A 12518-nucleotide genomic window follows, 5' to 3' on the forward strand; every position below is an offset into this window, starting at 1 on the left:
AATCTTATTTTTACACAAATTTTAGTTCTACTTATATCTAGTGTCATGTGAAGTCAATAATGTACAGTTACAAATGCGTTTAAAGCATTAATCTAAACTCTAAAGTCTAAACAAAAGCAGACAAAATAATAGGGCGTGTGAAAAGAAAGGATATGAAGTGTAGCAAAAGCAAGCTTTGGGATACACGCGGTCAAACATACACAGTAATCTGCATGACTATGTCTTCTCCAAACTATGAAACTATGATTTTTTTATGAGAGTCATCCAGTAGATAATTTATATCATTCGGTCAATAAAAATATGATATATATAATGTTTTATTTAGTTTTAAAATTATATTTATATAAAATAATTAAATATGACATATGTCAAGATTTTAGAAACCATATAAGACTTATCTTCTTATATTTAAGATATTTTATTCTTTTTTTTTTTTCATTTTAGCCGGAGAGAGAAAGCCCTTGTTGTCATAGTCAACTTGGAACCTATCTTAGATACTCATTGTTTTCCGCTTACAATATTTGAGAGTTAAATTCTAGAAGTTAAAGGAAAAGAATCATGACCTATGAAATATAGTTGTTAGATATATCTTTTATTTTCCTTATTTTCTCTATAAAATCAATTCTTAAATAGACCCTAAAACAATACTTCTTCTATAAAAAAATGTAATATTTATATATTATTATTATAAATATTTATACACAATTATTATATCATCCACATTCTATTTGGATATTTTCTTTGAAAAATCATAATTAAAATGAATAGTGAATGATAGATTAATAGTATATAACTATCACTATTAATGTGTATATTTTTTATCTTTACTAGCGTGTTGACATGCACTGTCGTGCCTGTCAACCCGCTTTCCTATCGTTTGTAATGTATAGTTTGTATTTTATAAATTCAAATATAATTTTTTGCGCTAAATTTACGGTTGAATTTATTCAATTGGTCTAATATTCAATTTTTTAAATACACTTTTAAAATAGAAAACACAAATTACACCATGATTGGTGGTTTTATTAATAGTATAGATAAAATATTTTGCTCATTTAAGCTATATTTGGTTTGAGTGAAAAATAGTGAAGGAATGAAAGCAAGGGGAATGAAAAATGAAGAAAAAAAATATTTTCATGCCTTTACATTCACCAGAATAGTAAAACAATCGCGCTGAAAATTGTCATTTAACATAGCTTTTGTGGCGTTTTCTATGTGAACACAGAAGTATATAAGGTTATATTCAACAACACTTAAACGCGGTTAAGTATCTACTTTCTAAATAAAATAATATATCTCTCAGACATTCTATCAAACACATGACCATCATGTCCAACTCCACCACATTTACAATAGATTTGTTAAATCACCAACGACTTCAACTACGTTCAACTTTAACGTATTCTAATATTATAAAACAACATATGAGTAATGAGATCTTGGGAAAATTGTTCATTTTTTTTCCTCCAATGTTCATCATAGCCAAAAACCTGGAACATCATAGTTGCGTAACTTCACAACAAACAAAGATTACACTATTAGTGAAGGGAAAAATAAATAAGCTAAAATAAGATAAGAATTTACCTTATGCTTGAAGAGAGAAACTAAAAATCAATAATTTGCTTGAAGAGAGAAACTAAAAAGAAAGTGAAAAAAAAAAAGTAAGTTATGGAGAAGAAAAAAAAAGTAAGAGAAATAACAAACTGAGTGATATGTATTATTGCGTAATTTGTTTTTGAATTTGAAAAGATTATCGTTCACTAAAACAAGCGTTAGAGGTATGACCTTTAACAACGTTTGTTTCAGTAAGTGTTGTTAAAGATATATGAAGTATGACATTTAACCGTGTTTGCTTCAATAAGAAGATAACACATTTAACAGCGTTTGCTTCAATAAACGATGTTAAAGATAACACTTTAACAGTGTTTTCTTCAATAAGTGCTGTTAATTTTCTTACACCTTATGCTTAACAACGTTCAACACATAAGTGTCGTTAAATGTGCGTCGTTAAATATCAATTTTGACCTAGTATCATGTTTTCTCTCAAATATTGGAAGGAAAACTCTAGAGAAGAACATTAGAAATGAATTTTCTAGTGCTAAAAAAAATGTATATTCCATGTTAATCAAGCTTATAAGTGTTGCTAATTTCTTAAATTTTCAAAGAAAATAAACCAACGCATAAATGCTAATATTATGACTAAGAATAATTATATTATTTTCTCTTTACTTTCATTCAAATTTCTACCATACTAAACAACTAAAAAATCATCATTTTTCTACTTATTTTTTCCTCTACACTTTTCTTTCCTCCTTCTTTTCTTTCTTCAACTTTTCTTTTTGCAAACCAATTCCACTTCACACTTCAATATTAACTAAATACACAATGAATGCCAATGGATATAATATACAGTAGTAATAAAAACACAAAGACCAAGTCTGGTCAATGTTAAAACAACATAGTAAGGCTGGTCAATGTTAAAACAACATAGTCCACAATCATGTATAATTAACAATGATTCCTTTGACTGGCACGTGTCTGTTGCATAATGTCTTTGCATTTATAAAACCATGCAACTTAGATCTCCATCACCACTTGTATGTGTAGTGGACAAGGTTGTTCCAGTGCCATTAAATCTCATGTTCATTTCTCTTTCCTCATTCACAACATAAACCACAAAACCAACTCACTTTAGTTACACACACATAAACATATCTATTGGTGAGCTTTGTTTTTTTGTTTGTTTTGTGATTTTTAGGTTCCAAAAAATTATATCCTAGCCATTTTTATTTATTTTTTCTTGAATAAAAAAAATATAACACATATTTTTATGTTTATATAATTTGTATTCAATGAGGAATATATATACTCTGCTATCACCATCTTCTTACTTCTTGCTCAGTTGATTAATAAGGACCATTTTGTGATGGTGCTATTTTTGTACTTATTTTATGATTTATTATTAAAAAAATGGGGTCAGATGAACATTTTATGTTGAATAATTTCATGGCTATACTCCTTGGGTTGTTGCTCTTCTCTTGTTTTCATAGGTCTTTCTATTTTTTTCACCAAGTTTGTAAATTTTAGTGTAGTTACTTCTAAAAAGTTCAACTTTTTTTGTGTGGGGGTTGAGGGTTCTAATCTAATTTCTTTTCTCATATCTTCTCCATTAGAATATTCATGGTTTATTTCATTATTCTATTTCCTTAGTGTTGTATTCCTCTTGCTTTGTTTATCTGGTATGAGTTTTTATCTGATTAAAAACTGATTTTTTTTACTCCATATTTGGTGTTATGATCTGCTAAGTTGATTAATAAACTTTGACATGTTATTAGGAGAATAATGAGTGAACAATTGGGATTGTTTAAAGTGATAGTTGTTCAAGGGAAGAGGTTGGTGATAAGGGATTTCAAGAGCAGTGATCCTTATGTTGTGCTCAAAGTAGGAAATCAGGTAACTAGGATTTTTACATTTCAATTCCATTTTGTAACTTGTTTCTCTTGAGATCAACATTGTATAGTATATATAGCAACATTTTTAACAACAAAATGTTGTAATGGTTCATTAAATTGTATCAGACGGCGAAAACCAAGGTCATCAATAGCTGTTTGAATCCTGTTTGGAATGAAGAGCTGAATTTCACTGTGACAGAACCTTTGGGAGTTTTGAATTTGGTGAGTTTCCTAATGTTGGCATTTGTAGATTTCAAATTTTGCAGGCACTTCAAATGTTGTGTTTGTACTTAATTCTTGAATATGTTTAAGTAATTAGGCCTTAGATTTCAGACATCTCAATAGTTTCTTCTACTTTATGTTTAGAAGTTAATTAGATGGAGAAAATCCCTTGAAATGTCCTAACAAGAAAGCAAATAATTATCCATAAGGGTACCAGTAATTCACATGTTCTATATGTTGGTAGCTGACAACTTTGTGAGTCAGGTCACATTCAGTTTATTGTCTTACCACTATCCCCACATCAATAATTCATAAATTGCTGATTCAAGCTTGTTGAGCTTCAACACACTCACTAAGTCCGGGGCGAACAAATGTATATTGAGGCCTAAAACGAATTTTAAGATGACACCTGCTATACTAATTAAAATAAGCAAATTTTCAAATTATCCGATATTTTTTAGGGCCCTAAAGAATTCAATATAATGTTCTTATTCTTCGCTACCCTTACCCTAAGTGTATGCTAATATCAGATTACCTCTCATATTCTCATTGCATTATTTTCGGACGAACTTTGTGCTTGCAAATATTCATTTTACCAAACACTTGTGCAGTTATTTTTACCTTTCTATTTTACAATATTCGGTTAAACCAAGCTCTACCAATTTGTTGTGTATCCTTTCATTTTCTTCTTTCACTCCTAAGGAAGTCTTTTTGTTATTAAGGGAGCCTGCATGCCTAGTTTGTGGATTATATAGTGTATCCACTTGAGCTTATGCAAATGAGTCCCAAATGCTATTAGTCCTTTGTGAACTTGGAAAGAAATGTTAATCTTACCATAAATTTTAGAATTCTACCAACATAAAAAATGGTAGCATCAAAAATTTTCTTGACTTCTTGAATGCTTTCGAGAAATATCTCTGGAAAATTTGTCTGAGACTTTCTGTTCTTAAGGCACAATCTCTCTCTTAGACTAAGAATGGAAGATAAGGTTACTTCACCTAAATTTAGATTTTGTGCCTTTCTTCAGTTTCCCTCATTGGCTGTAGATTCTGGCATGTTTAAATGTTTAGTATTGAATAGTATACCTCTCATTCCGTGTTTTCGTCATTCCTTTCAAGTCTGTTTTGCTTGGAAGGTACTCAAGTTCAAACATTTCACTATGGTTATGAAATATATTGATAATTTTTCTTATGAGATTCAAAATACACTTTATTAGTCTTCATGTTGTATAACTGAGTTTTTTATAGGAAGTATTTGATAAAGATCTTTTGAAGTCTGATGATAAGATGGGAAATGCTTTCCTAAACCTTCAACCATTAGTCTCAGCAGCTAGATTAAGGGATATCTTAAGAGTCTCCTCTGGCGAGACAACAATAAGGAAGGTCATACCCGAAAGTGACAATTGTCTTGTCCGCGAAAGCAGCATCAATTGCGTTAATGGCGAAGTGGTGCAAAATGTTTGGTTAAGGCTTCGCGGAGTTGAGTCCGGTGAGATAGAATTGACAGTAAAGTTGATCACACCTATTGCTCCCTCAAAGTAGTGCAGAAATTGCAAGTGTTCCTATGGTAGTATCACTAACAAGATCATAATTGTTGTAGCATCTATAAGTAGTTGAGTATTGCTATTTATTAACTCCTAAATAGATATGCATATTTCAATGTAAGTTGTGATTAATGGTTCATTTGGTCTTTATGGTGTGTTGCATTTGTTTGCCTAAAAACAAAAAAACTAGTTGAAAATTAGCATTTCAGTTTAGCAATTGAGCATTCTTGAGGTTTTGCTAAGGTTTTTTTTGTGGTAATGTTTTGATTTTGAAGCAGTCAAGCAAAAACATACATAAATGTTTGATGCTTGCTATTTTATACTTCAACATTGCTAGTTTGATGAATGCAATACCTTTTTTCAATTTTGGACTAACTTTACTTGCAACAATTCCTTTGCCTTATTTAATCTAATACTTTAGCGGTTTAGCCTTACTTTATACACAACATAATCAAATTTAAAATGTTACCATTCCCTTTCCTTTCCTTGTGTTCACACTTATTTTAAACACAACTTAATCAATTTAAAAAAGTTTAATATCAATAGATCGTTACTGTAATGTTATTTATATTATTAGTATATCATACACCTAAAATCCAACAATGATTAACATATAAGCGTTGGATTATGATGTAAATAAAATTACAGTAAATTACACGGACCTTCCCTTAGTTTTAATGAAACTACATGTACTACCCCTCTTTCTTTTATAGTTACACATACCTTCCCTTGATCTAACATTGTTAACCTAAAGTTAAAATGAATGATAAAATACTAAGCTACCCTTTATTTCAAAAAAACATCATTCTTCTTTTCTTTCAACAAAATACATCATCTTTCACAAGCTAGGGTTCAAGGAAATCAATATCAAATTTGGCAATGAGTAGAAACAACATCACATTTTTTATTCTATTCCCATGTCTTCTATTTTTCAATTTTTTCATTTTTTCTATTATATTCCCATGTTTTTTATTCCCAGATGTTCTTCATTCATTTTGCCTTTGTCCAATATAGAATGAGTGATATCTATTAGCTTCACAGGTTTAGTCTTTGAAAATTAAAGTAGTGCATCAATATTTGGCTTCTAATCATAGTTCATTTCTTTGTATATTCATATAGTTTTGTTTTTCTTGTGTATTTTGATTTTTCATTTTTTTCATTTCTTTGTACTTCATTGTGTTAAATTCTGTGAAAGTATGTGGCTCTTTTATCTTGGATTTTGTTGTATTCCAATTCTTCTATTTTAACTCTCTATTGTTTGATAAAATGCTTGAAAGAATTGTGAGTCATTTTCTTTCTCATATCAAAAACTCAAAACAACACAAATTTCTTGTCATAACAATAGTAATGGTGAAGCTTTGTTCAATCAGTATATCACTCGTTTTAGTTTAGAACTAACAGTTGCAACAACAAGGTGAGATGGATGAAAATGTGATACATTTTTTAATAGGAAGTTTTTTTATGGGGAGGGAAGAGAATTCTTAATCAACAAGGTAAACTAACTCAAGATATTGCAAGTGAGCATGATAACAAGGAATGATGGTAATAGTAGGACATATGAAAATGCATTAAAAAAGGAAGCAAACCAAAGAAGAACACATCATAGTAGTGCATGCGTGTCTTTTCAACATTTATATTTATGAAGTTTTTTGAATAGTTATATTTATGGATAGTTAAATTTATGGAATTTTTTAACAGCATCATTGCAATGTTATAGTAATATTAGTCATGATAACAAAAGAATAATATTAAAAGAAATACTACAAAAAGAATAATATTACAAATATGTTTGCATTATATATTACAAAAAGTATTATAGAAATATTTATTAATTTATATAGGTTTATGTGTGGATTAAATAATAAATTTTAGAAAAAAATCATCTTTAACAATATTTACAAAAAAAATGAAACATGTTTTAGTAATATTTATTAATTGTTATGTATATATATATTTATCTGTAGATTAATATTCACTATAATTCTTTCGCATTTCATCAAACAAGTTGTGAGCAATATATTAAAACATGTTTACATGAAGTCTAAAAGGGGTATTTTTATCATAAAATTTTATTAAATGACATGTGATATGCACATGACACCGTTATTTAACAGCCAACTAACGGCAGAGGTTATCTGTGTAATATGCATATATAAAGAATATGAGGTTTGTGTAGGTACAAAAAAAGGGAGGGTAGTTCGTGTAATCTTATTAAAACTCAGGGGAGGTCTATATAATTTATTCATAAAATTATTAAAACTTAATGCATAAATTATTTTCTAATTTTTTTGTATAACCAAGAATATTCATTACCTTATAAGAAAGATATTAATTACCTTTACAATAAAATTCAGAAGGGTTTTACAATGTATTTTTAAAATAAGGTTAAAGTATAAAATTTTACAAATTACCAAAAAAATTAGATTATCACAATATTGGATATTTGAATTTATAATAAAGCACTTGTGACAAGAAGAAAAAGCCAAATGATAAATTCATTATGAAGTAAGATAGTTTTGTTTAATCTATGGAAAACAAAGAAATACTAGAGTTCTAAATCACTTGCTTATTATTTAGTTTTCATAAAAAATGAAACTATTGAATATATAATCATTAAATAAAAGTTAATTTTAAGAATCATGTCATCAACAATGGTTTCTCCAAGAAAAAGTTATATTTGATTTTTTAAATATTTTAATTTATAGTATAAGATCACAACAAATATTAAAATAACAAAATCTAAATACGTTTTACAAATTAATTTTGCCATTTTACAAATGAAGAAAGAATTTTGAAGAGTTAAAAAACTAACTCCAACATTCTCCGACGGTGCAATATCGGCATTATGAGTGTTTTGAAGCTGAAGCCGGTGTCCGTTTCCAACGTTAACGAGACGATAAAGACTGAAACGGTGGATCTGGGAAATGGAAGCGACGTCGTTTTTATTCAGAGGTTTGCACCCTCTGATCAATCATGGAATTGGTTCAATTACCTTGATAAACATATCCCTTGGACCAGACCCAACATTCGTGTTTTCGGAAAATCTTTCCTCCAGGTCCAAATTCAACTCATAATAGAATCTGGGGTTCCTTCAAAATCTTATCTTTTCCTTTCCTCATTATTTTTTTCGTTTTTGTCTTTTAATTTGGAAATAAAGCTAATGTTGTAATTTTGTCCTTTTTTTTCTTTTGTATTATGTTTAGTAATTTATCTTAATATTATTAAATGTTTATTTATATATGACATTGGTTTAAAGGAGGGTACGACTAACAAGATGTTTGTCTATTGGTGTAAGGCCGTTAGGCCCTAGGTAGATCAAAAGGTAAACTTTAGTGATTCGATTCCTACGAGCCATAGCCATCGTGACACTTGTTGAGATGAACAGTCACGTAAACCGGAAGAGATTAGTTCCTAAGTCAAGGATTTCCTTAGTTATACCAAAAAAAGGAGGGTTACCAATCTACCATAAGGTTGTCTACCTTCTGACCTCGTGGTCAAGTACTGGAAAACGAGTAAGGCTGTACACATGAACCCTTCCCGGATCCCATTAGGTGGGAGTTTCGTGTGCTGGGTCAGTTTTTTATATGGGGGTGTTTTAAACTTGTGAAATTGTAGTTTGTAATGTTATGTAATGTAATTTATGTGCAGCCTAGAGACACATGTTATGTAGCAACTCCGGGATTGACTGAGTTGAGTTATAGTGGATATCAGCCACATGCATATTCTTGGGATGATTATCCACCTCTTCAACAAATCTTGGATGCTGTAAGACTTATTTTCAATCAAATTGTTACTCATCAATTCTATATTATTAATATAGTTGATTAATGGGTTTTTGGCCTATGTTTGTTACTCATCAAATGTTGCTTACTTACTTTTGAAGGTCCATAAAGCTCTCCCTGGTAGTAGTTTTAATAGCTTACTCTTAAATAGATATAGAGGCGGTAATGACTATGTTGGTTGGCATGCTGATGATGAGAAGCTTTATGGACCAACTCCTGAGATTGCTTCTCTATCGTTCGGATGTGAACGTGACTTCGTTTTGAAGAAGAAGCCATGTAAAAAATCTACTGGTATAATTTTTTTTTCTTCCGAGATTACTACTGCACTTCAACCATGCAATTCAATTTTGTTTGTGTCTGTGTTTCATGTTTGAATTCTTGTAAGTGTTATATTATTTCTGGTTTTTTTGTTCCTTGTGGTCTACCTTTAAAGAATAATGCATAAAATAATTTGATAGGAGTGTCAAGTGTGTATTTCTAGCAGTCTAGGTGTATGTTTTTTCCTGTTCTGCATTCTACAAAAATGGATTAGAGAGTATCTCATTCTCTTTTCATGTCTCTCTGTATGTGTAATACAAGAGTGCTCTACCTTTATATGAGCATTCATAAAAGTGACATGTTACTGTTTGATGTGAACCTCTAGATGGAAGCGATGAGCCAGCAAGGAAGCGAATAAAGAAGAGTAGTCATGCTGATCAGCATACCTTTAGACTCAAGCATGGATCCCTTTTGGTTATGAGAGGCTTTACCCAAAGGGATTGGATTCATTCCGTGCCTAAGCGAGCAAAAGCTGAAGCCACACGCATCAATCTTACCTTTAGGCGTGTGCTTTGATTTGTTTCAGAAAAAGTTGGTTTTTGGATTATGCTTGTGCATTGTTGTAAATCTGCTTCCGTCATTCTAGGTGGAATGCCTAACTTTTTTGACATCTTTTGACATATCAATATGAAAACTTTAATTTCATACGATTTTTTCCAACTTGAGTACTATGTGATGTAAACCCTCCTAGGGTAGTTTTTGATCCCAAGGGCAAGAAAAGTCATGATGGTCCTACAACTAGGGTTAATGCCAAGGCAGGGATCCTTAAGGTCTCAAAGGACACAATTGACCTAGGAGAGGGTATGTGAGAAGGACATTTATGTCCTTAGGGTATGTTCCAACTTAGGTTTATTTTATTTGCATTGATTCAAATAAATGAGATTGCATTCTCATATAGTCTTAGGTTTATTTTTATTGAAGTATTTAATTCATGTAACATGGTCTATATTTCGTGACCAAGTAGTTCACCCAGGTTCAAGGGTAAGTTTGTCACGTGGCATTTGAAGCAAGAGTCATAAAAATTCAAATGGCATAATCAAATCTTCTCCAACCAACATTGAGGATTCGGTTAGCATGAAAATAGGAGAAGATAGATTATTTATGGCCTTAGGGATGACACGGCTATAATCAAGAAAATTAGATTGTAAAGTTGTTATTCAACTTGCTTGAAGATAAATTTGGTTGCTTGAAGATAAATATAATTTGGCAAAGGACTTGATTCACTATCTTATCTTCTCCAAATTGTGGGGATTTTGAAATCAAAATAGGCTTGTAAATCTTCAAATAGATCAAGATTTGGTCAAGGCATCAACAACTCAGCCAACAAATATCTCAACTAAATTACATTATTTAAGATCTTATCTACTTGATTTAATTAGGAATTACATTATTATTTTATATTTATTTTTAGCCTAAGTTTTAATTAGGATTTTTTATTATGCAAGTTAACTAGGACTTAGTCTTTTATTCCAGTCCAAGACATTCAGATTGCCTATTTATGTAATTGAATTGTCATTAATAAAAGTTAAGTTGAATTTTTTTAGTTGAGAGTACTTCTCCTAAACCTAGGTCGGTCGTAGCCACCATTAACAAGTTCTTATCAAGCTTCCTTGCTTGTGGCGAACCTCATAGCTTATCAAGCTTCCATGCTTGTGGCGCTTCTCCCTCCTAATCTTTTCTTCACCAAAACAACCCCAAATTCCTACAATTTACCAAAAACGAATTACGGTTTAAAAAAGCTCAAGACTTCAAATTAAAATTATCCTAATTCTAAGGCAGCCTCCTAGAGGTTGTCATCACTATGATTATGTCTGTGGATTTTTTATATAAAGCTGCTTTCCAGATGCTAATGTTCATTACGGAGTCTGACTAACATTCTCCAAGGTATGTCGCTGCATGGCCTCAAAATGCGGCAAGATGAAGTTTTTTATGTTCATCAGCAGAATCATGCCAGGTTCTAAATCAGATAAGTAGCTTCATACCTTCCCGAAATAAAGCATATGGCCTATGGCTAGTGACACATCCTCTACCTCCATGAATATATACCGTTCATATGGGCGGTGCCGAAGACTTAAACACAGGCAGTTCAAGTCTAGATTCTTGAGCATATAACAATGTCCGGCCAAGTCTAGATTCTCTACCTCCCATTTAGCATTCGCTTGATCTCTTTGCTCGTCTCAAAATGAATACTGAGACTCACAGGTGCAGATCGGATAATCAAAAGGAACAAAGAAAATCATCTTCATCGTTGCATTGGCTTTTTGCATTTTAGAAGGCTCCTTGCATTACATGGTCATTTATTCTTTGAGAGATATGTCAATGTTTTCATCTTTTAAAAACATTGTGCAAATGTGAATACTCATTGTCAACAACCTGGTTTCTTGAGTTGCTTCTCTTAGGGGCCTCAACAGAGAAGTTTCTGATTTTCTACATTTGAGGGAAGTCATTTAGATATAGCAGTTGTTTAGGTTCATTGTTCAGTGCTGAAGGACTTTAAGTTATAGATATAGCACTGTATATGTACTTTAAGTTATTTGATTCCAGCTAAGAGAAAGACTTCTATAGAGAAACAACACATTGATATTTTAATTTTAATTAAATTTAATCCTAAATGATAGTATTAAAAACTATAAAATATATTTGTCTTCAAATATGACGTGTTACATGTATCTCCATACAAGTTTTTCTCTCCGGATAAACCTTTGTCACATGCTTGTCTAGGATAGACAGCAGAATTATGTAACCAACATGTATGCCATGGTTATTCAAACCCACATTATCAAAATCATATATCATATTTGGATTCTCAGAAGGTAACACCAACTTGTGTTTATCTATGACTAAATTATCTTCAACTGGATGTTGCAATAAAAAATTTGAAGTCTTTTTTTAAACAGGCCTTGTAAAACACATTACACAAAAGCCAGTAGAAAATAACATGACTCTTACAAAAATAACAACTTCAACTGTTTTTTAATAAAATGTGTCCCCAACAATAACAGTAATTAAATAAGGCATCCAATTAGTACAAATAAAGATAATTTTGTTTATTGATGTAAGATTGATATTAATATAAGCCAGTATCATCCTGCCCACAGATCCTAGCATAATATTGCATCTAATTGGAGCAAATAGAAGCAATTTCATTTACTGGTGCAGGCTTTTATTTAACATATGCCATTGTAGTTATAGCCCAACATG

General features: G+C 30.9%; 2 protein-coding genes across 5 annotated transcripts; both read left to right on the plus strand.

The window, feature by feature from the left end:
* On the plus strand, positions 2585-5453 carry LOC109334253 (protein C2-DOMAIN ABA-RELATED 11-like). 4 transcript variants are annotated; one of them, XM_019569909.1, is made up of 5 exons: positions 2585-2677; positions 2708-2721; positions 3336-3453; positions 3579-3674; positions 4922-5453. In XM_019569909.1, the coding sequence occupies exons 1-5, from the start codon at positions 2600-2602 to the stop codon at positions 5213-5215; spliced, it is 600 nt and encodes a 199-aa protein (XP_019425454.1). In that variant the 5' UTR covers positions 2585-2599; the 3' UTR covers positions 5216-5453. The 4 variants fall into 4 exon arrangements, with proteins under 4 accessions (XP_019425454.1, XP_019425455.1, XP_019425456.1 ...); XM_019569910.1 differs by having other exon boundaries at positions 2632-2721; positions 3337-3453; XM_019569911.1 differs by lacking the exons at positions 2585-2677; positions 2708-2721 and adding an exon at positions 2977-3086.
* On the plus strand, positions 7983-9974 carry LOC109333743 (DNA oxidative demethylase ALKBH2). Its single transcript, XM_019569308.1, has 4 exons — positions 7983-8272; positions 8866-8982; positions 9101-9290; positions 9643-9974. The coding sequence occupies exons 1-4, from the start codon at positions 8063-8065 to the stop codon at positions 9831-9833; spliced, it is 708 nt and encodes a 235-aa protein (XP_019424853.1). The 5' UTR covers positions 7983-8062; the 3' UTR covers positions 9834-9974.

Source organism: Lupinus angustifolius, chromosome LG19 (assembly GCF_001865875.1).
Source record: "Lupinus angustifolius cultivar Tanjil chromosome LG19, LupAngTanjil_v1.0, whole genome shotgun sequence".
Classification (NCBI taxonomy): Eukaryota; Viridiplantae; Streptophyta; class Magnoliopsida; order Fabales; family Fabaceae; genus Lupinus; species Lupinus angustifolius.